The sequence below is a fragment of the Cervus elaphus genome, chromosome 8 (assembly GCF_910594005.1).
Source record: "Cervus elaphus chromosome 8, mCerEla1.1, whole genome shotgun sequence".
NCBI lineage: Eukaryota > Metazoa > Chordata > Mammalia > Artiodactyla > Cervidae > Cervus > Cervus elaphus.
The window spans coordinates 32660421-32686750 of NC_057822.1; the positions used below are offsets into that span (position 1 = coordinate 32660421).

The window sequence follows — 26330 nt, forward strand, 5'->3', positions numbered from 1 at the left end:
CGTTAAAATATTTCATGATTTTCTACCTGGGGCTCTATTTCTTCTCTTTTTTAAAGCTCATTTCAAATGCCACTATATCTTTGCTTTTTTTTTTTTGAATGTTTATTTTGTACTGGGGTATAGTCAATTAACAATGTTGTGAGAGTTTTGGTGAACAGGATTCAGCCATACAGATACACATATCCATTCTCCTCCAAACTTCCTTCCCATCCAGTCTGCCACATAACATTGAACTGAATTCCATGTGCTATACAGTAAGTCCTTGTTGGTTATCCATTTTAAATATAGCAGTGTGTATATATACACTATGGAATATTTGTTGTTGTTTAGTCACTAAGTTGTGTCTGATTCTTTTTGTGACCCCATGGACTATAGTCCACCAGGCTTTTCTGTCCATGGGATTTTCCAGGCAAGAATACTGCAATGGGTTGCTATTTCCTTCTCCAGGGGGTCTTCCTGGTCCAGGCAGTGATTGAACTCATGTTTCCTGCACTGGCAGGGAGATTCTTTACCATTGAACCAGGAAGCCCTATGATGGAATATTACTCAGTCATTAAAAAGAATGAAACAATGACATTTGCAGCAATATGGACAGACCTAGAGATTGTCAATACTGAGTGAATTAAGTCAGACAGAGAGGAGAAATATCATATGACATCCCTTATATGTGGAATCTAAAAAGAAATGATAGAAATGAGCTTACTTACAAAGTAAGTAAGAGACAGACTTAAGAGAATGAACTTATGATTGTCAAGGGGAAGGATGGGGTGAAGAGATAGGGAGTTTAGGGTGGATACACCACTACTTTAGCATTCCATATTTATTTAAAGAGCTGTTCTTCTGCAAGTTTCTTATATTGATAATACTTTGCAAATATGTATACTATCTGATTCTTTGAATGTATATTATTTGTATTTGCTTCAACTAAGATATGAAAACTTCAAGATGGAGGAAACTCAGCATAAAAATAGGCACTAAATATATATGTACTAAGTACAAAAGTTAGAATAAAGCCCTGTAACTTACAAAAGACTTTCATATTCACTATTTCATCTGTTTTTGTCAAGGTGATATTGCAACTTGCATTTCACAAAGCGGAGCTGGATTTTATAGAAATCAAGAAATACATTCCTTGTCAAACATCCATTAACACCAGATGGAACACAGATTTAAATCCAAGACTTTCAATTCAAATTCACTGTTTTATATAAGAGAAATGAAGTAAAAAGTTTAAATTATTGTCCAAGGATTTAGGATTTGAATTCAGTTCATCTAAATTTAAGCGTTATAAATTTTCCATACTTTCAGCAAAAGCCTGATCTATAGGCTTAAATGAAAGTAGTTGATATTTTGAAATTATAAATCAGTGGATTTAGACAGCTATGTGGACATCTTCATATATAATATGTTAGATATTATAGAAGTAAACTACCTTTAAACATGGAATTACATTAATGACTGGCCATTAAATAAATCATTGATATGTCATAAAAGGAAGCATAACCACTATAAACCCCTATTATCATTTAAAGTAATTCTATTGTCCTTCAAGTCCCATAAATTGGCCTAAGTGTAGTACACACATTGATTATGCAAAGAGCCTCAATGTAAAATAGAATGTGTACAAAGTCCATAGAACACTATTCTCCTACAATATACATTTAACCTAAAATTAAGATGTTAGCATTAATAAAGATTAAAAATTATGACACTTTAAATTTATAATTACCTTACTTTTTAGCAATCACAGAGGAGGTTAAGGTAGAATTGACATCTTAGTTCTTTGCACAAAAGCTTATATCTACATATTTTAATGTATATACACTTTCAGAATTAAGTAAACAATCTAAAATTGACTTTAGAATTAAAAATAAAAAGTATCTTTTTCCCCCAAATAGCTACACCAGTATTTGAATATCACACATTTTATAGATTATTTCATCTGTGTGTTTAAAATGACTCTTTTGGGGCCCCTACTTTGATCTTTTTATTTACCTTTGAGATCTAGCTTTGTTGGATTTGAGAGGTCTTATTGGGTGAAATTCAAAGTGACAGAAAACCAATTCTCTAATGGATACCTAAGGAGAAATAAACAGGTATGTTGATGGCCATATTTATGAGTTCGATTACAGAAGGGGCTGATGGGAGATTTTGTCAGACAGAATATAGGCTGAAGTGAAGCGGTTGGAGAGTGTGAGAGAGAGAACAGCTTTATTAGGCAGGCTGAATGATACAACAAGTTCTAATGTAAAAATCACAAGAATACGGAAGACTACTTGAATTTACAGGTAGAAAAAGAAGTACTGAACTGAATTAAGCTATTCAAAGTTTTAAACAACTTGAGAAATTCCTGCTGGGTACGGTTAAGTTTCCTTTTCAAAGGTGTATATGTGTGTGTTCAGCTGCATCCAACTCTTTGTGACCACATAACTGTAGCCCACTAGGCTCCTCTGCCAACGGGATTTCCAGGCAAGAATACTGGAGTGGGCTGCCATTTCCTACTCTAGGGGATGGTCCAGACCCAGGGATCAAACCCGAGTCTCCTGCACTGGCAGGCAGATTCTTTACCACTGTGCCACCTGGGAAGCCCTTTCTGCTTTAAAAGGTGACCTTCATGTGATCTGCATGAGCTGTAGGTAGCTTGGAACCAGAAGGAAATAACTGATCAGGTGTGAATTTCAGGTGCCTCTCATGATTCCCTTAGTGAGGAGAGAAACAGAAGGAGAAGGCAATGGCACCCCACTCCAGTACTCTTGCCTGGAAAATCCCATGGACGGAGGAGCCTGGTAGGCTGCAGTCCATGGGGTCGCGAAGAGTCGGACACGACTGAGCAACTTCACTTTCACTTTTCACTTCCATGCATTGGAGAAGGAAATGGCAGCCCACTTCAGTGTTCCTGCCTGGAGAATCCCAGGGACGGGGGAGCCTGGTGGGCTGCCGTCTATGGGTCTCACAGAGTCGGGCACGACTGAAGCGACTTAGCAGCAGCAGCAACTGAGAAACAGAGATGGCCATAGTAAGTCATGTACCATATCAATCAAGATAGAGTAGGCAAAAGACCATGGAAAATGATCCAGCAAGCAGCCAAGAAGCACTTAGTGAAATTCATTCAAACACTGTACAGGGTCTAATTCTTATTTTTAATAACAGGTATTATTAAGAAATAAATATATATTGAAGAAGACTTGGAAAATATGTCAAGATGTATCAAAGAAAATAAAAATCATGCTTAATTATATAGCTCAGAAAAAAAATTCTAACATTTTGGCATATTTAAGAAAATTATTTCTCTCTCTCCTACTCTCTCAGATAATATGCTTACATTCATATTACCTCAAAAGGATTATATTGTATATAATATAAAGTTTCACTTCTGCTTTTATAGCTAAAAGAACATTGGGGCATTTTTCTTGTTATAAAAATTACTAATGCATTCATACTTATTTAATTTATTAACATTCATTGCTTACACAGTAAAATGATAACTAAATTTTTTCCCATTCCCTAATTTTCTAAACTCCTACTTCAATTATAACATTTTCATATACATTTTATATGCACAGCATATCTCTGAGAAACAGAGATGGCCATAGTAAGTCATGTACCAATGGAGCGGGCTGCCATTTCCTACTCTAGGGGATGGTCCAGACCCATCCCCTATATCCCACCCAAATATATATGTATTTGATATATAACAAACCAATTTCTTCTCTATTGTTTTCTGTTATGAAATCAGTTTGTCATTTTTCTTATGTCTTACATTGCCTACAAAACTTTAAAATAAATTTTGCTATATCAAATTATAAAAAAGAGTTCATGGGGTTAAAACTTTAGGAATGAATGACGGGAGATAGTATTATATCTGATTATGGGATATACATTTAAAATTCCAACTTTAAGGAAGATGTTGCCTGTAAGTTTGAAAAAGACAATTCTCTTTTCATTTAGTTATATTTTCCCTATTGCTTTTTAGTAAAGAGTTATATCTCACACACTAGTAAGGTAATGCTCAAAATTTTTCAAGCCAGGATTCAACAGTACGTGAACTGTGAACTTCCAGATGTTCAAGCTGGATTTAGAAAATGCAGAGGACCCAGAGATCAAATTGACATCTGCTGGATCATCGAAAAAGCAAGAGAGTTCCAGAAAAAATATTTATTTCTGCTTTATTGACTTTGCTAAAACCTTTGATTGTGTGGATCACAACAAACTGTGGAAAATTCTGAAAGAGATGGGAATACCAGACCACCTGACCTGCCTTTAGAGAAACCAGTATGCAGGTCAGGAAGCAACAGTTAGAACTGGACATGAAACAACAGACTGGCTCCAAATAGGAAAAGGAGCACATCAAGGCTGTATATTGTCACCCTGCTAATTTAACTTATATGCAGAGTACATCATGAGACACGCTGGGCTGGATGAAGCACAAGCTGGAATCAAGATTGCTGGGAGAAATATCAATAACCTCAGATATGCAAATAACACTACCCTTATGGTAGAAAGTGAAGAAGAACTAAAGAGCTTCTTGATGAAAGTGAAAGAGGAGAGTCAAAAAGTTGGTTTAAAGTTCAACATTCAGAAAACTAAGATCATGGCATCTGGTCCCATCATTTCGTGGCAAATAGATGGGAAACAGTGGAAACAGTGGCAGACTTTATTTTGGGGGGCTCCAAAATCACTGCAGATGGTGACTGCAGCCATGAAATTAAAAGATGCTTATTCCTTGGGAGAAAAGTTATAACCAACCAAGACAGCATATTAAAAAGCAGAGACATTACTTTATCAACAAAGGTCCATCTAGTCAAAGCTATGGTTTCTCCAGTAGTCATGAATGGATGAGCGAGTTGGACTATAAAGAAAGTTGAGCACTGAAGAATTGATGCTTTTGAACTGTGGTGTTGGAAAAGACTCTTGAGAGTCCCCTGGACAGCAAGGAGATCCAACCAGTTCATCCTAAAGGAAATCAGTCCTGAATATTCATTGGAAGAACTGATGCTAAAGCTGAAACTCCAATACTTTGGCCACCTGATGCTAAGAACTGACTCATTTGAAAAGACCCTGATGTTGGGAAAGATTGAAGGTGGAGGAGAAGGGGATGACAGAGGATGAGATGGTTGGGTGGCATCCGCAACTCAATGGGCATGAGTTTGAGTAAACTCTGGGAGTTTGTGATGGATAGGGTGTCCTGGCATGCTGCAGACCATGGGTCACAAAGAGTCGAACATGACTGAGCAAATGAACTGAACAAGTTTTAAAATCAGGAAAATTTATTAAATTTTATCCATTCTTTTCGACAAATATTAAAATGATTATATGGATTCTTTCATTTACTATTTTTTCCTACAAAAAAAACAAATTCTTTATTGAATTAATCTAACTTTAGCCTTGCTTGCCAAAACTAATTATGCATAAAAGTAATGCATATTTTTAATGGTGGTAATGGTTATCCATTTCTCAGTGAACATTTCAAGTACATTTATGTTGTTACACAATCATATCTCTAGAATTGTTTCCACCTTGCAAAACTGAAACTCTACAGCTTTAAACAATTCCTCATTCTTCCCCAACTCCCTCAGTTCTTTGGCAAACATCCTTCTACTTTCTGTCTCTTAGGAATCTGACTACTCTAGGTACTAGGCACACAACATAAGTAGAATCACATAGCATTTGTTTTTTTGTAACTGGCTTATTTCATTTAGCATAATGTTCTCAAGTTTCAGCCACGTTGTAAAATGTTTCAGAATTTTCTTTTTTTCAGGCTAATTTATTTTATGTATATACTACATTTTATTTAAAACTCATCCACCCATGAACACTTTGGTTGCTTTTACTGTTGGGGCATTATGAGTGATTCTCCTGCAAATGAGCATACCTGCTAAGTCATTTCAATCATGTTCGGTTCTTTGCAACCCCATGGACTATAGCCCATCAGGCTCCTATGTCCATGTGATTGTCCAGGCAAGAATACTGGAGTGGGTTGCCATTTCTTCCTCAAGTGGTCTTCCTGACCCAGGGATCAAACCCAAGTCTCCTGCATCTCCTGCACTGGCAGGCTAGTTGTTTACCAACAGCACCACCTGGTAAGCCTTACCATGAATATACATGTACAAATCTCTCTTTGAGGCCTTGCTTTCTATTCTTTTTGGTACATACACAAGAGTGGAATTGCTGGATTAAATGCAGATGACATCACCCTTATGGCAAAGGAAAAAGGAACTAAAGAGACTTTTCATGAAGGTGAAAGAGGAGAGTGAAAGGCTGGCCTAAAACTCAACATTCAAAAAACTGAGATCATGGTACACAGTCCCATCACTTCATGGCAAATAGATGAGGAAAAAATGAAAAGACTGACAGACTTTATTACCTTAGGCTCCAAAATGACTGCAGATGTTAACTGTAGCCATGAAATTAAATGATGCTTGTTCCTTGGAAGAAAAGCTATTATCAACCTAGACAGCATATTAAAAAGCAGAGATATTACTTTGTGGGCAAAGGTCTAGTCAAAGCTATGGTTGTTCCAGTCATCATGTACAGATGTAACAGTTGTATCATAAAGAAGGCTGAGGACTGAAGAATTGATGCTGTTGAAGTGTGATGCTGAAGAAAACTTTTGAGAGTCCTTTGGAAAGCAAGGAGATCAAACCAGTCAATTAGAGAGGAAATCAGTCCTGAAAATATTCACCGGAAGGACTGATGCTGAAGCTTCAATACTTTGGCCACTTGATGTGAAGAGCCAACTCATTGGAAAAGAGCCTGATGCTGGGAAAGAAGAAAGGCAGGAGGAGAAGAGAGCAACAGAGGATGAGATGGTTGGGCGGTATCACGGACTCAATGAACATGAGTTTGAGCAAACTCTGGGAGATGATGAAGGACAGGGAAGCCCGGTTGCTGCAGTTCATGGGGTCACAAAGAGTGGGACACAACTAGGACAAAAGTCGGACACAAAGAGTCTACTGGACAACAACAATTTAAGATTCAGGTGAATCTCTGCTTATGCTGTAGAACTCATGAATAAGAAATAAGAAGGCGAGGGTGGGATGTTTCGAGAGAACAGCATCGAAACATGTATATTATCAAGGGTGAAACAGATCACCAGCCCAGGTTGGATGCATGAGACAAGTGCTCGGGGCTGGTGCACTGGGAAGACCCAGAGAGATGGGGTGGGGAGGGAGGTGGGAGGGGGGATCGGGATGGGGAACACATGTAAATCCATGGCTGATTCATGTCAATGTATGGCAAAAACCACTACAATATTGTAAAGTAATTAGCCTCCAACTAATAAAAATAAATGAAAAAAAAACCACTCTGGTAATAATTAATAAAATTTTTTAAAAAAAGAAATAAGTGCCAATTCATATCAGTGAAATATATCTGTTACTTCTGAGCCAACATTTTATATTTTTGTGTTACCTGAATAAAGGTTACATTTTGTTCACATAAGTAAGGCATGTACTCAGTGACTGAGTGCTATACATTAAAGATGTGCTAAATGAAGAGAAAAAAATCATCTTAATTAATGTTAATTTTAAAAAATAACCTGAATGTGCTGCATGACATTTCACCTGAATATAGGAGCAGAGGCATCTCTGTACATAGATTTGTGTATCTTTAATTTTGTCAGATTCAAACCTGCTTTCATACACCTCATCGTACAGTCAAAATAAAGGTCACATGTAGGTATGGTAGGGCTTCCCTCATAGCTAAGTCAGTAAAGGATCTGCCTGCAATGCAGGAGACCCAGGTTCGATCCCTGAGTCAGCAAGATCCTCTTGAGAAGGAAATGGCAACCCACTCCAGCATTTTTGTCTGGAGAATCCCATGGACAGAGGAGCCTGGCAGACTACAGTCCATGGGGTCACAAGAGTTGGACATGACTTAGCATCTAAACCACCAGGCATCGTAAAATAATATTTGGAGTTAAATATTCAGTGACAATATTCATTCAATCCTACAGTTGATCCTTATTTGCTCTGACAAAAAAGTCTGAATACCAAAGACCTCGTAGTGCAAACAAATATATACTGAAAGTTAAGGATGGTGATCATTTTGTCAAAAGCGTTTTTAACTCATTAGAGTACTGGATTTAACTCATCTGCACTATTGTATGAAAAAAAATTGTACATTAAAAAGGAATTTGAAAAAAAAAAAAAGGAATTTGATAATTTAGTGTGATCCTGCCACCTATAAAATGTTTTTAGATACTATTTTCATAGAGTTTGAACTTTTTCATCATTCTATCCTGCAGATGTTAGTTATCTGAAGAGAGAACGTATCAAGTACTCAGATTTCCTTAGTTCCCAGTCAACATGGCTTTCTGAAGACAAGGTCAGAGGGATCCTATTGCTGAAGACAGTGGATGAAAAAAAATCATATGGAATCATTTATTCAAGTTCAGGTACAGAAGTTACATATCTGTCAAGGAAAGAGAATTGGAGGAGCCATTTAACTGTTTGCAATACATGGGAAACTAAGACAGAAATACATGGGAAAGTTCAGGAAGTAAAGCTTACTTTAAAAGGAGTGAAGATTTAAGAATGGATTATAAGAAAAAATATGAGGTCAAAGGTGGGATAATCTGCCATTCACAGAATATTTTAAAGGGTAGAGAAAATCAGAGATTGTGATGTGGTAGAATGACAACAAAAATAAGAGAATTAGAGCAGAAACATGAATGCTTTATGACAGAACAAATTATTGAGAAAAGCCAGTGCTGGATTACCTAACAGAATGAAGCAGCATGTGCCTTAGGCACTACACCAAAAAGGAGGATAAAGGGCAAAGAGAAAAGGGAAAAACAGAGAAAGACAGAATTTTTAAAAGAATTTTATATTCTAAAGTATAAGTAAAGAGAAAGCATCAAAGGGATTTTCATATACAAAAACTGAATCTTAATGGGCTTTCTTATACATATTGTTCATTGTTATTAATTTTTAAATTATATGTGGATCTTAAAGTATATGTGGAGGAGTTTATTCCTGTTTGTGTGTGCATGATTAAGGACTTAAAACTCACAATCTGACTTTAACAAGAAAACAATGATTAGGAAAGAAGAGGGTATCCATCAGAGACTGAGGGTGAGGCAGAGAGGCTTCTTAGAAGGGCACAGTCTCCCACTTAATTATAGAAGGAAATAAAATGTGGATTACTGGAAGAGAATTTAGAGGGGATTTAATTCTGAGGAGGAGCATGAAAAAATAAAACAATAAGCAATAAGACACTAGTGAGGGTTGGGGAAAAAAAAGAGATATTAAGTAGAAAAAGAACATGAAATTTAATGGCCAGGAAAATCAGGATTAAATGATTTTAGATAGGTTTTAGAGAACAAAGTTAGACTGTCTCAACAAAATTTAAAAGAAAAGAAACAAAAACTGAAGAAGTCACACTATCTGATTTTAAGACTTACTAGAGTAAGCTAGACTGTATGGTATTAAAGAAATAATAAATGCATATATCAGTGGAATAGAGAATCCATAAATGAACTCAATTAAATATAGTCAACTGATTTTTCACTTTCCTCCACTAAATTACTCTTGTACTTTTTCTAAAAATCAAATATTTTGTTTTTTTATTTGTTGATTTTCATCAGTGATCCCGCAGCTTACACAAAACTCTCTGACAAAGGATGTGCATCCAAAATAAATTAAAAAAAAAAAAAAACCTTTCAATAGAAAATCCACAGTAAGAAAACAATCCAATTAGAAACTGAGTCAGAGCATGAACAAATACTTCATGGGTGGCAAATAACTACAGCTGACCCTTTAAAAACACAGGTTTGAATTGTGCAGGTCTACTTGCACATGGATTTTGTTCAGTAAAGATCTGCTACAGTACTACCAAATTCACAGCTGGTTAAATTGTGGATTTGGAGGACTGATTAAAGTTTTACACAGATTTTTGACTGAGCAGAGGCCAGTGTCCCTAACCTCTAAGTAGTTCAAGGGTCAACTGAACATGAAAATATGTTCAACATCATTAGCCATGAGAGAAATGCAAATTAAGACCATGATAAGATGCTGCCATACACCTATTAGAATAGCTAAGATAATAAAAACTACTAATAATATCAAATTCTGATGAGCATGTGGAAAAATTGGATTTCTCATGTATTGTGATAGTAATGTAAAAGTAGTATCATTACACTGGAAAACAGTTTGGCAGTTTTTAATAAAGCTAAGAGTACACTTACCACACAACCCAACAATTGTACTCTCAGGCATAAATTCCAAAGAAATGAAGACCTGTGTGTGTGTGCTAATCGTTTCGGTCATGTCCGACTCTTTGCAACCCCATGGACTGTAGCCCACCAGGCTCCTCTGTCCGTGGGATTCTCCAGGCAAGAATACTGGAGTGGGCTGCCATTCCACCTCCACCCAGGGGGATTTCCTGACCCAGGGATCAAACTCATGTCTCTTGTATCCTGTATTGGCAGGTGGGTTCTTTACCACAAGTGCCACCTGGGAAGCCCCACACAGAAACCTACACAGGAACATTCACTGCAGCTTTATTTGTACTATTCCCCAAATAGAAACAAATGAAACATCCTTTGAGGAGCAAATATAAAAGCCAACTGCTATACTTAAGCAACTTTTATTTAACAATAAAAAAGGATTAACTATTGATATCCAAGACAGTTAAGTGAATCTCAATTTCACTGAAAAGGAGCCGACTTCAGATGCTCACATACTGTATGGTTCAATTTATATAACAATTTTGAATCAACATTATAGTAATGGAAACCAGAGCAGGTTGAGGGTGTTGAAGGATTAGGGCTAGAGGAAGAGTGTGACCATTAAGGTCACGTGACAGAGTTTTTGTACAGTGATGGAATAGTCCACATCCTGATTATATAAGGTTACATTGGTTGCTCTAATTTACATGTGTGATAAAATTTCATGAAACTACACACACACACACATGTATGGAGAAACTGGCGAATTAGACTAAGGTCCATGCTTGCATTAATAATATTGTATCAATGTCAGTTACCTAGTTTTGATAATATGTAACAGTAAGATATTATCACTGGGGGAATCTGGGTGAAGAGTACATGAAAACTGTTTACATTTATTTTAGGCAATTAAAATAATTCAAAATAAAAAAGGTATAAAGGAGTAGTAGGGATCATCTAAAGTATACTGAGCAGAGACGTACTGATAGCCTAAAATTACTCCAATAACCTATTTATCAGAATTTATCCAACAATCTATTTTAAGTATTGAGACAAGAAATCAGACTCCATTTTAGTCTAGAGATGATCCTAAAAGTCTATATATACCTAGGTCAACCAAAGAAGTATGAAATCTATAATATGGTTAAAATACAATTTTAATACTACAGTCACATTTGGAAGATGATTATAAGAGGAGCAGGGCTTCCCTGATGGCTCAGTTGGTAAAGAATCCATCTGCAGTGCAGGAGACCTGGGTTCGATTTCTGGGTTGGGAAGATTACCTGGAGAAGGGAACGACTACCCACTCCAGTATTCTGGCCTGGAGAATTCCATGGACAGAGGAGGCTGACAGGCTACAGTCCATGGGGTCACAATGAGTCGGACACGTATGAGCAATGTTCACTATAAGATGGGAAAAGGGTTAGAAAGAGGGTATATTTTTTGAAAAACGGTTGCCATTTATTCCTCTCCTTAAATGAACACTTTTAGGTAGTCACTTCTTACCCCGGTCCTGGTCTTGGCCATGTGACTTGCTTTGGTCAATGGAACAGTAGCAAGCAGAAGTTAGAACAAGAGGTTTGAACTTGGGGCGGGGGGAGGAGTAAAGTGAGGTATTACGAATTTAAAAAGAGAGCAGAAAGGAAATGAAATATTCATTTTGTATGGTAGATAGTTAATTGATGAAGGAAATGCAGTAGGATTCAACTTGTGAGCTGAAGTTATAAAGTGAGATCAATCATCACAGTTCCGGGGGGTGTGTGTGTATGTTTCCTGTCCATGTTCAACTGACCAGGTACAGGCAGCGAGTGGTGAGGAAATTTGGTTTAAATAGAGTTGGGGTATTGACAGGCAAGAAATGTAGAAGAAGAGAGGACTAAGGGATCTGAAGCTGTGTGGGAAGGACAGACCACTATGATGGTCTTTGGATTTCAATCTGGATGAGAAGGGAGAAACTGGAAGGCTGTTATCAGCACTAGAGAAAAAATAGTGGAGACAATAAACTATCAATACTACTGGAAACACAGAATTGTTGGAGCAAGTGGTCTCAAAGGATGTAAGCCAGGGAAAGGAGGGAAAGGTGCTTACAGTGCAGAAAACCTGAAACTGAGATTTGAAAGTTGTTGTAAGTACAGAGGTAAAGAAATTGGAAGTCCAAGAAGTTCACACAAATTTTCTGCTTGGATAGTGATGCTGCATTCAGTGAACCCAGTAAGCCATGTGATAAATCATGTAAAACCTGACAGATAAGACCAGGAAGTCAGTATATGACAAGACAATGAACGAGTGGCTAATGGTTTGGTCTCAAAGAATGTGTTTTTGTGGTTTGCGATGAGGTGGGAAGAAAGAAAGCAGTCTAGAAGTGACAATGAAGAGCATGGAGGGAATTGAACCGTCAATTTAAAATATATATATTACTTTCCCAGTATGTTCCAAACTCTAGTCTGAGCTCCTAATTTGAGTACTAGGAACTACATTAGTGAACAAACTTTCAGGTTCAGTGATGGGGGAAATTTGTGGCCCCCAGCTAAATCAGTAAATGCAACAAAAAAAATCTCAAACACATTTTATGTGTTTATACCTCAAAGACAGGGTATAATGATTGCAATTTATTATGTTATACATTTTTTGGAAAAAAAATTAAGGGGAATTAGTTATAGGCTCTATTGGAAAAGGCACTTCATCTCCTCAAGGGAGACAAGTTTAAGTAAAAAAATATAGAGTACAATGAAGAGATGGACTATACAAGATATTTTGCTAATGTCAGGCACTGGATTCCAAAGCATACAGTGGAAGGGAAATCAGAGGTGATGAGAGATCAAGGCTGATTAGTGGATATATGGACAATAACCAGAACATAATGGCTCATTTTATTGTGATGATCCAAATAAACAAGGCTGTCAGTCATATGGGATTAAACCCAATAGCCTCTGAAGGGAAGATGAACAATCTATTCCAGTTTGGGTACTGGGTTCTTACAATGATTTTAGTGAGAGGAATATTAACACAGGTAGTAAGTGTCATGTACTGTCGAAGCCTGGCTTGGAGAATTTTGAGCATTACATTGCTAGTTTTGTGAGATGAGTGCAATGGTTCAGTAGTTTGAACGTTCTTTGGCATTGGAATGAAAACTGACCTTTTCCAGTCCTGTGGCCACTACTGAGTTTTCCAGATTTGCTGGCATATTGAGTGCAGGACTTTCACAGCATCATCTTTTAGGATTTGAAATAGCTCAACTGTAATTCTATCACCTCCACTAGCTTTGTTTGTAGTGATGCTTCCTAAGGCCCACTTGGCTTCACAGTCCAAAATGTCTGGCTCTAGGTGAGTGACCACACCATCATGGTTATCTGGGTCATGAAGATCTTTTTTGTATAGTTCCTCTGTGTATACTTGCCACCTCTTAATATCTTCTGCTTCTGTCAGGTCCATACCATTTCTGTCCTCTATTGTGCTCATATTTGCATGAAATATTCCCTTGGTATCTCTAATTTTCTTGAAGAGATCTCTAGTCTTTCCCAGTCTATTATTTTCCTCTATTTCTTTGCATTGATTGCTGAGGAAGGCTTTCTTATCTCTCCTTGATATTCTCTGGAATATTGCATTGAAATGGGTATATCTTTCCTTTTTTCCTTTGCCTTTTGCATCTCTTCTTTTCTCAGCTATTTGTAAGGCCTCCTCAGACAACCATTTTGCCTTTTTGCATTGCACATAGTCTTTTTCTTGGGAACAGTCTTGATCACTGCATCCTGTACAATGCCACGAACCTAGGCCCATAGTTCTTCAGGCATTCTGTCTATCAGATCTAAACCCTTGAATCTATTTGTCCCTGCCACTCTATAATCATAGGGAATTCTTAAAGAGATGGGAATACCAGACCACCTGACCTGTCTCCTGAGAAGTCTGTATGCAGGTCACGAAGCAACAGTTAAAACTGGACATGGAACAACAGACTGGTTCCAAACCGGGAAAGGAGTACATCAAAGCTGTATACTGTCACCCTGCTTACTTAACTTATATGCAGAGTACATAATGCGAAATGCCAGGCTGGATGAAGCACCACCTGGAATCAAGATTGCCAGGAAAAATATCAATAACCTCAGATATGCAGATGACACCACCCTTATGACAGAAACCGAAGAAGAACTAAAGAGCCTCTTGAGCAAAGTGAAAGAGGAGAGTGAAAAAGTTGGCTTAAAATCCAACATTCAGAAAACTAAGATCATGGCATCTGATCCCATCACTTCATAGCAAATAGATGAGTAAACAATAGAAAAGGTGAAAGACTATATTTTGGGGGGGTGCTCCAAAATCACTGCAGATGGTGACTGCAGCCATGAAATTAAAAGATACTTGCTCCTTGGAAGAAAAGCTATGACCAACCTAGAAAGCATATTAAAGAGCAGAGACATTACTTTACTAACAAAAGTCTGTTTAGTCAAAGTTATGGTTTTTCCAGTAGTCATGTATGGATGTGAGAGTTGGACCATAAAGACAGCTGAGCACTGCAGAACTGATGCTTTTGAACTGGGGTGTTGGAGAAGACTCTTGAGAGACCTTTAGACTGCAAGGAGATCAATCCAGTCCATCCTAAAGTAAATCAGTCCTCAATATTCTTTGGAAGGACTGATGCTGAAGCTGAAACTCCAATACTTTGGCCACCTGATGCGAAGAACTGACTCATTAGAAAAGACCCTGACGCCAGTAAAGACTGAAGGTGGGAGGAGAAGGGGATGACAGAGGATGAGATGGTTGGATGGCATCACTGGCACAATGGACGTGAGTTTGAGTAGGCTCCAGGCGTTGGTGATGGACAGGGAAGCCTGGCATGCTACAGTCCATGGGGTTGCAAAGGGTCGGATACGACTGAGTGACTGAACTAAACTGAGTAAGAGTCATGATAATTCAGATAATTAAGAACTAATTTATTGTTGCAATACCACTGAAAGCCTCAAGTATAAGATGTCATAGTCTCCTTTGATATGATTAACAGTAAATGAGAGCAAAGAATAGAGGGCTACATAAATAATCACCACACATTTGCTTGCTAATGTTAGTTGTATAAGAAATTTACATTTCATATAATGAATATTAAGTATCTAGGCAGTAACTTTGAGGTGTAGATACATAATTTATTGCTACAGTTTTGCATATACATATGATATATTAATTTATATTTGTGTACTAATGAAGCCAAGTTCACAGTAAAATTTATTCTCGAGATACTGACATTAATATCCTCTAAAAAGGGCATTTAATTTGTCAATGGTAACTAGAGAACTAGACAATGAAATGACTTACATAACACCACTAAAACTAGAAACATCAGATACTTTTATAAACTTGTCAGACATTGGACCAAGTATAATCAAGAGAAAAATATCATTAATTCACTTTTTTATAGTAGTCATGGCTTCATATAAAGGTATGTTTTGTGTTTCTAGGCTGAAACACTGTACTTCTTAGAATGCATATTTAAATAATCACCATGAATTTCCAACCATAACTTAAAGTCTTAAATTTATGAGTAAGAAAATTTTAATAGGACATATATTCAAATGATAACACACACAATAACTATATTTAACTCATTAGGTATCATTAATTTTTAAATGTCTGAGTTATGGGCCAAATCAGAAGGGATGACTTTTCTAGCAGATGGAATCCTGCTAGAGGCAATGCTTCCCGCAGGATCCATTCTAGGTTAAGAAGGAACTGAATGAAGGCCAGACCAAGGAACAAACTTTTCATGTTCCCTGACTAATGAAGATCTGGTTCACTCCCTACACAGGACACACACCACTAACAAGTTCTGCTCTCACGGATACATGATAGAATTTTGTACAAACTCATGCTAGGTACTATGAAGAAACAATATTTAACATTTCTATGAAAAAATGTCTCTAGTGTTTTATTTAACAGAACAAATTCAATTTCATTATCTAAATAAAAAGTATTTCCCATTTAAGCAACACTGTGTATATAAGAAAGTGTTTTAGTTCTACCTAGACTTTTATGGGAGGGATTGGGGGCAGGGGGAGAAGGGGACAACAGAGGACGAGATGGCTGGATGGCATCACCAACTCGATGGGCATGAGTTTGAGTAAGCTCCAGGAGTTGGTGATGGACAGGGAGCGTGCTGCGACTCATGGGGTCACAAACAGTCGGACACGACTGAGCAACTGAACTGAACCTTTTATGACTTTCTATTTTTATATCAAACAGTTTACATCTTTTGATTTGATGTACTTGGGCATTCAATTTATTTCAATAACAACTGAATCAAATCTTGAGTTTTCTTTAAATAAAAACCATTTCCACAAATTCTAAAACAATGTTTCAGAGGCATGGTAATAGTTTTTTGCTGTCTCAAATAAATGGTTTTGAAACAAATTAGGGTTTGGAATCATAGAGAAAGAATAAGTAAATCAGTCAGTAAATAAATAAATAAACAACTTTGATTAGGGGCTTCCCAGGTGGCTTACATGGTAAATAATCCGCCAGCAATGCAGGAGACCTGGGTTCGATTCCTGGGTCAGGAAAGTGTCCCCTTGAGAAGGAAATGGCAACCCACTCCAGTATTCTTGCCTGGAGAATTCCATGGAGAGTGGAGCCTGGCAGGGTACAGTTCATGGGGTCACAAAGAGTCGGACATGACTAAGTGACTAACACTTTCACACTTTGATTAGATGTTATTTAGAATATTTGAGATAGTAAAATATTTACAGTAGTCTAAAATTAAGAGCTGAACATCTGAATACACTGCTTTAATACTAGCATGTGTATATACATCAACATTCAGATATACACAAACGTGCATAAGTGTACTATATATATGATATGATCAAACCTTAAATATAAAACTGTGTGATTTTTTTAACCCATGTGTACTATGCCCATATATCTTTTAACATATATGGATGAAAAAATACAGCAAACTCTTTTCATTATTACTGAGGAGGATGAAGATTCATTTATTGACCAGATTCATTTGGGAGGGAGTCGAGAAGCAGGGCTGCATCTCTGATATGTCAAAGTGTTTGCTTTCATTGGTGCTAACACAGTAATGAAAGCTGGCCTGGGGGGGTGGGGGGAGGAACATGGCGCAAGCTCTGTCTGAAGAGGAGTTTCAGCGGATGCAGGCTCAGCTACTAGAACTCCGGACAAACAACTACCAGCTTTCAGATGAACTACGCAAGAATGGTGTTGAACTCACCAGTCTTCGACAGAAGGTTGCCTACCTGGATAAGGAGTTCAGCAAAGCTCAGAAGGCACTGAGCAAGAGCAAGAAAACTCAGGAAGTCGAGGGGCTGCTGAGTGAAAATGAGATGCTTCAGGCAAAGCTGCATAGCCAGGAGGAGGACTTCCGCTTGCAGAACAGCATGCTTATGGCCGAGTTCAGCAAGCTCTGCAGCCAGATGGAACAGCTGGAGCGGGAGAACCAGCAACTGAAGGCTGGGGCTGCCCAAGCTGGGAGCCTTGTGGATGGGGAGCTACTGAGACTGCAGGCGGAGAACACAGCCTTGCAGAAGAACGTGGCAGCCCTGCAGGAGCGCTATGGGAAAGAGGCTGGCAGGTCCCCAGCTGCCTGTGAGGGTGAAGGGGACCCCCCAGGGGTCTCAACTTCCCCTATCATGGCCCCCATGCCATTGGCAGAAGTGGAGCTGAAATGGGAAATGGAGAAGGAAGAAAAGAGATTGCTCTGGGAGCAACTGCAAGGCTTGGAGACCTTGAAGCAGGCTGAAACATCCAGGCTGCAGGAAGAACTTGCTAAGCTCTCCGAGAAACTGAAAAAGAAACAAGAAAGTTTTTGCCGTCTGCAGACAGAAAAGGAGACACTATTCAATGACAGCCGGAACAAGATTGAGGAGTTACAACAGCGGAAGGAGGCTGATCTCAAAGCCCAGTTGGCTCGAACTCAAAAGCTGCAGCAGGAACTCGAGGCTGCCAATCAGAGCTTGGCAGAGCTGAGAGATCAGCGGCAAGGGGAGCGCCTGGAGCATGCAGCAGCTCTGCGAGCCCTACAGGATCAGGTGTCCCTTCAGAGTGCAGATGCGCAGGAACAAGTGGAAGGACTTTTGACTGAGAATAATGCTCTGAGAACTAGCCTGGCTGCCCTGGAGCAGATCCAAACAGCAAAGACCCAAGAACTGAATATGCTCCGGGAACAAACTGCTGGACTGACAGCTGAGTTGCAGCAGCGGCAGACTCAGTATGAGGACCTCATGGGACAGAAAGATGACCTGAACTGCCAGCTCCAGGAGTCATCGCGGGCCAATAGTCGGCTGCTGGAACAACTCCAGGAACTTGGGCAGGAGAAGGAGCAATTGATCCAGGAACTACAGGAGGCTCGGAAGAGTGCTGAGAAGCGGAAGGCCATGTTGGATGAGCTGGCCATGGAGACACTGCAGGAGAAATCCCAGCACAAGGAAGAGCTGGGAGCAGTGCGACTACGGCATGAGAAGGAGGTGCTGGGAGTGCGGGCCCGCTACGAGCGTGAGCTCCGTGAGCTGCACGAAGACAAGAAGCGGCAGGAGGAGGAGCTGCGTGGGCAGATCCGTGAGGAGAAGGCTCGAACGCGGGAACTGGAGACTCTTCAGCAGACGGTAGAAGAACTTCAAGCTCAGGTGCACTCTATGGATGGAGCCAAGGGCTGGTTTGAACGGCGCTTGAAGGAGGCTGAGGAATCTCTGCAGCAGCAGCAGCAGAACAAGAGGAAGCCCTCAGGCAGTGTCGGGAGCAGCACGCCAGTGAGCTGAAGAGCAAGGAGGAGGAGCTACAGGGTGTGCAGGAGCAGCTCCGACAGGCCCAGGAGGAGCGGGACTGTCACCTGAAGACCATCAACAGCCTGAAGCAGGAAGTAAAGGACACAGTGGATGGGCAGCGAATCCTGGAAAAGAAGGGCAGTGCTGCGCTCAAGGACCTCAAACGGCAGCTGCACCTAGAGCGGAAACGGGCAGATAAGCTGCAGGAGCGGCTGCAAGACATCCTCACAAACAGCAAGAGCCGCTCAGGGCTTGAGGAGTTGGTTCTCTCAGAGATGAACTCACCAAGCCGGACCCAGACTGGGGACAGCAGTAGCGTCTCCTCCTTCAGCTACCGCGAGATCTTGCGGGAGAAGGCGAGCTCAACTGTTCCAGCGAGGTCCTTATCCAGCAGCCCTCAGGCCCAGCCCCCCCGGCCAGCAGAGCTGTCAGATGAGGAAGTGGCTGAGCTCTTTCAGCGCCTGGCAGAGATGCAGCAGGAGAAATGGATGCTGGAGGAGAAGGTGAAGCACCTGGAGGTGAGCAGTGCATCCATGGCAGAGGACCTCTGCCGGAAGAGTGCCATCATTGAGACCTACGTCATGGACAGCCGGATTGATGTATCTGTGGCAGCAGGCCACACAGACCGCAGCGGGCTGGGCAGCGTCCTGAGAGACCTAGTGAAGCCAGGTGATGAGAACCTTCGGGAGATGAACAAGAAGCTACAGAACATGCTGGAAGAGCAGTTGACCAAGAATATGCATTTGCACAAGGACATGGAAGTTCTGTCCCAGGAAATTGTGCGGCTCAGCAAGGAGTGCGTGGGGTTCCCCGACCCCGACCTAGAACCAGGAGAAGCCAGCTAAAGACCTGCAGGCTGCACCCACTCACTTCCTTCCCTGGCTCCCAGGACACCATTCCCTTGGGCTTTTGTGGGAAAATGGGTGCTGGGGCCAATATCAAATAGGTTGGGAGACTGGACATTAAAGGGGTTGGAGGCCTGAAAAAAAAAGAAAAAAAAAAAAGCTGGCTTAAAGCTCAACATTCAGAAAACTAAGATTATGGCATCTGGTCCCATCACTTCATGGGAAATGGATGGTGAAACAGTGGTTGACTTTATTTTGGGGGGCTCCAAAATCATTGCAAATGGTGATTGCAGCCATGAAATTAAAAGACGCTTGCTCCTTGGAAGGAAAGTTATGACCAACCTAGATAGCATATTAAAAAGCAGAGACATTACATTGCCAACAAAGGTCTGTCTAGTCAAGGCTATGGTTTTTCCAGTGGTCATGTATGGATGTGAGAGTTAGACTGTGAAGAAAGCTGAGTGCCGAAAAAATGATGCTTTTGAACTGTGGTGTTGGAGAAGACTCTTGAGAGTCCCTTGGACTGCAAGGAGATCCAATCAGTCCATCCTAAAAGAGATCAGTCCTCGGTGTTCATTGGAGGGATGGATGCTGAAGCTGAAACTCCAGTACTTTGGCCACCTCATGCAAAGAGTAGGCTCGTTGGAAAAGACCCTGATGCTGGGAGGGATTGGGGGCAGGAGGAGAAGGGGACAACAGAGGATGAGATGGCTTGATGGCATCACCGACTCGATAGACATGAGTTTGAGTGAACTCCGGGAGTTGGTGATGGACAGGGAGGCCTGGCGTGCTGCGATTCATGGGGTCGCAAAGAGTCGGACACGACTGAGTGACTGACTGAACTGAACTGAAAAAAGTAATAATGGAGCATGTTTTAAAACACCTATATTCACTGCTATTAGAACACCTTTAGTTTCATCTATATGCATCTGAATTGTTTCTAATATATGGTTCAGTTAGTGAAATAACATAGAGAAAGTATGCCTTATTTAGTGAAAATTAGATACAGATTACATAATTCATTTACATGAAATAGTTTGTTTTATAAATGCAAAGAGCTAAGTGTTAAATTCTTAATGTTATCTCTTTTATTGGCCAAGCCTCTATATACTGATGTAAAAGAATGCTCACATCAAGCTTATTGCAGTAGACACTGATGCTTGAAGCATTCTTCACGCATACACAAAAAGCCAACACTGGTTGTGAGACAGCTTCTTTATATTCAATCAATGCTTAACTTGCTAAATGAAACCTAGAACTTAAGCCTTAATATACTTTTCTTCATAAGTAGATATTTCTTTGATAGTGCTTATTAATTATGCACTGTTTTAGAGGGAGCATGACAGTGAAAATAATATGCTATTTTCTTTTTCTTATTTATGGACTTATTTATGTATTTATATTCAATAATACTTAGCTATCGCTCAAAGTATGTATTTCAAGAGGGAATCATTCATTTGAATATAAATGAAAATCCAAGAGGTAATAATTGATTTATTATCTGTGGAACAGGATAAATTGATCACAAGAGGTCAATTTTAGAATGTCACCATTTCCTTTAATGTAACCTAATTATGTTTCAAGTACTGCTTTAGCAATCTATTAACATATACCTTGGGTTCCTTCACAAGTATAAGGCGGCAAGCTGGGAGGTTTTATAATGCAAGACAGGTATTAATGTACCAATAATACATGCCCTTGAATCTCAATATTCTCCTTACATTATTATGCTTTAAAACCATTAATGTTGTACAATATGCCCTTCATCTCTAATATAGTCAACTTAGCATATGTATCATAAAGAACAGGATGCATATTATTAATAAAATACAAACACTAAACTCCATTTTGTAACTTATGTGGTGCTATCTCATCATTATTAATTTTTAAAGAAATAAATTTCTCCCAATTTAGAGTTCACATTGGCACATCATTTTACCAAAAAAGTAACAGTACATGCTATTAAAAGAAGATGACTTATCATATGAGAATCTTAGTATTTCACATTTCCTTTTTCTTAAAGTTAACTGTTTCCTTTATATAAATCATTCTGCTTCTCTCATCCAGCCTGGGGGCTATATTGCTCAATGATTTTTTCAATTAAGAAGGAAGCAATGCAGGTGGGCAGGAAGGAACATTAAATTCTCGTCTGTAGGCATCACCTGTTAGATGAACAAGACAACTTCCCTCAATCTACAGCATTTTCTAGAATGCCAGCTGATGAATCTGGCTGGAAAAGCCTTTTATAAAGTTCCCATTAGTGCTCTAGTATAAAGAGAATATGCTTTACACCCATCAGGTGTCTCAATATGTATCAGGTGATTTGTTTTCTCTTTCTCGCATGACTCATAAATGTCTCAGCAATTTCTAGTGACTTTACCTTCCAAATCTATTCTTATTTCTCTCACTGTTCCCATCACAGGCTCAAACCTGATTTATTTTTCTCTCCTAAACATAATCTTGAAGTCATCTGAACCAATACCCTTAGATATAAGGGCAGCAGATTTATTTCCCATTGTTTAGGGTCCAGAAGTTGAATTTTACAAAGCAATCTGTTTCCTTCCAGCCCTGTTACAAACCACTCTACTCTAGCCTGTGCAATACTGTTTTAAGCAACGGGGCAGCTACACCCCGTAACATTCTGCTTGTTTCAAATCCTTTCCTTTTAAGCTACAACTAAGTACAGGCATGTGGTCTGAGTTCCAAACATCAGAGATATAGTGTCATGTAGACAGTCAGTCAAACACCCAACTATTTTGGGAAGAAAAACACCCAGGACCAATCAGAATTTCTTCTCTGATATTATGAATTGAAGATGTACTGCATATTTTCTGTTATAAAACTGCTGCATTTTTAAATTATTTTTAATCTCACTGAGGGCCGTAATGGAGTCTTAGGATCTTCTAATGTCTAAAATACAGTCCTACACTGGTAATTCATTTCACAAAAGTTTAATGGTAATCTCACACTTTAAAGAAACACAATTTTTATAGTCAACTGAGACATTCTCTGAGTTTCCTATCTAATATTCATCACTTTGAATATTCATATAGAATAACACAATCATGAATCATAATTTGTGGATGGAAGCAAGGAAAGCACTTTCTTCATGTGTATATATTGATTTTCCCTTTATCATTTATGCAACACAATCACCATGTGTCAAGCATTCTGCATTTAAGATACAGTGGTGTGTGTGTGTGTGTGTGTGTGTGTGTGTGTGTTCAAGGGCACATGCATGCTTTAAGACTGATTTTTAAAGCATATGTATGAAAATTAAGTTAGTAATAAATGACTACAAAATAAAACATAAAATTCTACATTTTATAAGTGATCATTCAAAAGATCATTGAATTGCTATTTTTAGTTGTTCATAGAAACTTTGTAGAGTGTGTGTCCAGACTAAGAATGACAGGGTACTATTGTTCAGAGATTCTTATTAGTGTTTGGTTAACAGGGATCTTGATCTGGATTTTTTACATTAATTATGATTTCCAGGGATACAACTTTCTGGTGAGGAGCTAATTAGATGGTCTTAGCAGGTAATATCTAATTCAGGAAGAGTTGCAGGAAAAGGAATGACATAGCAACTAACAGATGAATTCAAGACTGAGCCAGGGCTTCAAAGGAAAGGGCAGACTGTGAATGTGAGGATATATTCTAAATTCTTTCCTGGTGAACCACAGAGTCTATCAATATTTTTTAATTAAAAACTATGCGGCATCACTATAAGAGTATACGACCCAGCACAGCACAGCTTCTACTACCATCATCTTACCAAAGCAAGTCACCTCTATCCTTAAAGTCACTAAGCCGTTAACAATGACCTACAAAATTTTAAGCAAGACACTAGTTTTAGACATATTTACACAGTATGGATCCATGAGCAATCGTAAATTACAGTTCAGGGCTCTGATTACAGCGCTGAAAAATCTATCAATAGCCACCAAAGAAACAATCAGTCTCTCCCTTATTTGTCAATATTTATCCACTATCTCAGCTTCAAAACTGGTATAAATTCTTTGTCTTTGATGATGAAGGTGAGCTCTTGACATTGATGGGAAATTTGAAATGCAAATAATTTTTGGCATCAATCAGTAGCAATTTTGATCTGCTATATCAACATCTACTGAGTCTCCACTGGAAGACAGTATTTGGATATCAGGGTCGTGGAGAAAAGCTGTCAAAGTCAAAGTGTTTGAAATCATTCTGAGTAGAGATGAGTCCACTGGCAGTCACTTTATTGTTGTTCTCACCTTAATACAGTTTGATTTAAGCACTCTGAGTGATTAATACATTTAAAGATACATTTTAGAATGGACTGCAGTCTTTCATAAACACCTTCGACTAAGCCAAAAGTAATAAAAAATTAAAATTAGAGAACAGCATTAAAATTTTACCTATATGAGTAAGTCCTAGTGATCTAATGTACAACACAATACCTATGGGTAAGAGCAATGTTAGGATAGTTAAAATTTTGCTAACAGGTTAGTTATTATATTAAGTGCTCTTATAAAAATAATAATAATAAAGAGGGCAGGAGGAAACTTTTAGAGGCAAGAGATACATTTACACATTGATTGTAATGGTTTCACAGGTATATATTTCAAACTCATCATGTGGTTTATGCTAAATATGCAAGCTTTCTGTATGTCAATCATACTTCACAATAAATTGGTTTTAAAAATTCCAGTAATCTATTATAATAATATTTATGAAATATGCCTGCATAACATAGAAACATAATACAATTAAGAATTACATGGCTGATTATTCCAGATAACCAAATGGTATGCACATGACTATTAAAATATATCTTAAACTGTCAGTACTTTACAAAGAAAGTAAGTGAAAGCGTTAGTTGCTCAGTCATGTCCAATTCTTTGTGACCCCATGGACTGTAGCCCACCAGGCTCCTCTGTCCATGGAATTCTCCAGAAATAGGTTTCAAACCTATTATTTAGAGCTATGCTTTCTCATTCAGAATATGTCAAACATCATTTAGCTATATCTTTGTAACTCAAGTGGATTATGCTATGTATGCATCAATGCACAGTAACTGTCAAAATCAGATGGGAGACCGAACTTGCACTTAACATTTTAACAATAAGAATTTAATATAAGGGATTGTTAACTGTGCATCAAGTTGTTAGCTAGATAATTATAAAGGGAAAACAAGAACATGAAGGTATCATGGAAAAAGCCCTGAACGAAAGAGCTACCACTTTTAGGACTGAATGCACAAAGGGATTGAGGTGGAATTATTATAACCTTGGTGGGGCCACCACAGACCTGAGACTGCTGGTATTGATATCCCTCATCTTGGAAAGAGGCCAGGCAGATCTGGGAACACAGACCTCTGAGAAGGGGGCAACTGTTTGCTGGAGTTAATGTCTTTGATGGATGGCATGATACAGCTATGTCTGCAAACACTGGAAAAACTGTCAACTGGATTCAGCTGCTGTGATGTTGCTGAGGTAAAGAACTGCTGGGGTGATGCTCACTGAAACTGCAAGTCCAGACGAAGCCCTCAGGAAGGAGAGAGGGAGAAGAAGCCCCCCACCACCCGCCCGCCCACCTCTAGCCTTGTCGTCTCCCACAAGCAGCCACTATTACCAAAGCCCAATACAGTCAGTTGGCAAGGTTAAATGTCGCTTGCAAAGTCCAGCTCCAGCCTCACAAAAAAGATAGAGAAGGGTGGGTCTGGTGCAGAGATAAAATAGCATAAAAATTGGCACATGGTCTTAAGAGATAATCAAACTACAAACAGAACAGAGCAAACCCTTTCAAGAAATCCTCCTAGAAATCCTGTTGACCTTTTTGTGAGCACCTTACTTTCTCTGTCTTCTAAATATATTATCCATAATTCAAGGAAGAATGAGGAAAGTTTGTTCAAAGTACTGGTTTGACCCGTGACTCCCAAAACAATAGTGCTGACCTTCAAGATGAGTTCATCTTTATCTTACAAAAGAATTACAATGGCTCAGTGATAATTTGTTACATAAATTTTGAGGAGTCACTATTACTTATATTTGTAATCTGGACATTAATTAAAATGTTAAAGTGATCAGAAATCAGACTGATGATATATAATTACTTAGTTAGCTGAAGCAATCAAGGTATTTGATACTAGCTTTTTAAAATCTTATTTGTATACATAATAGGGTGGAATAATTATCCAAAAATACATGGGTGACAGGTATTTTGATAGCAGAAAATAGGTCTGTCTTTAATTAAGTTCAAACCATATAGTATTGTATAGGACTTGGTATACAATAAATTGTATCCATTCCTACAATTTGTGAATTGCTAAGAAGCATTTAAATTGGAAATGCTGTATCAAAATTAAGTGTAAAGCCCATAACTATTTCTGTCATCTTCATGTCTATTAAATTGTTGGTTTGATAATCCAGACAGACAGCAGACTGGTGGAGAGGAGAACTGAAAACCTAACTCTAAAAGAAGTATTTGTTTCTATCTTGCTTGAAACAAACAGCTTTCCAATGAAGCAATTCTAATCTGATTACACAGGCTTGGACTTGAACCTATATT

At 38.7% G+C, this 26330-nt stretch overlaps 2 protein-coding genes across 2 annotated transcripts in view; one reads left to right on the plus strand and one right to left on the minus strand.

Annotated features, from left to right (window-relative positions):
• Positions 1 to 26330, minus strand: part of SPAG16 (sperm associated antigen 16) — a 965654-nt gene that overhangs the window by 449778 nt on the left and 489546 nt on the right. The window lies entirely within an intron of this gene.
• Positions 17263 to 19849, plus strand: LOC122698723 (GRIP1-associated protein 1-like). The gene is given in 2 exon segments (XM_043910137.1): positions 17263 to 18871; positions 18874 to 19849. Coding segments are annotated over 2 exon segments (2508 nt in total). The 5' UTR covers positions 17263 to 17268; the 3' UTR covers positions 19779 to 19849.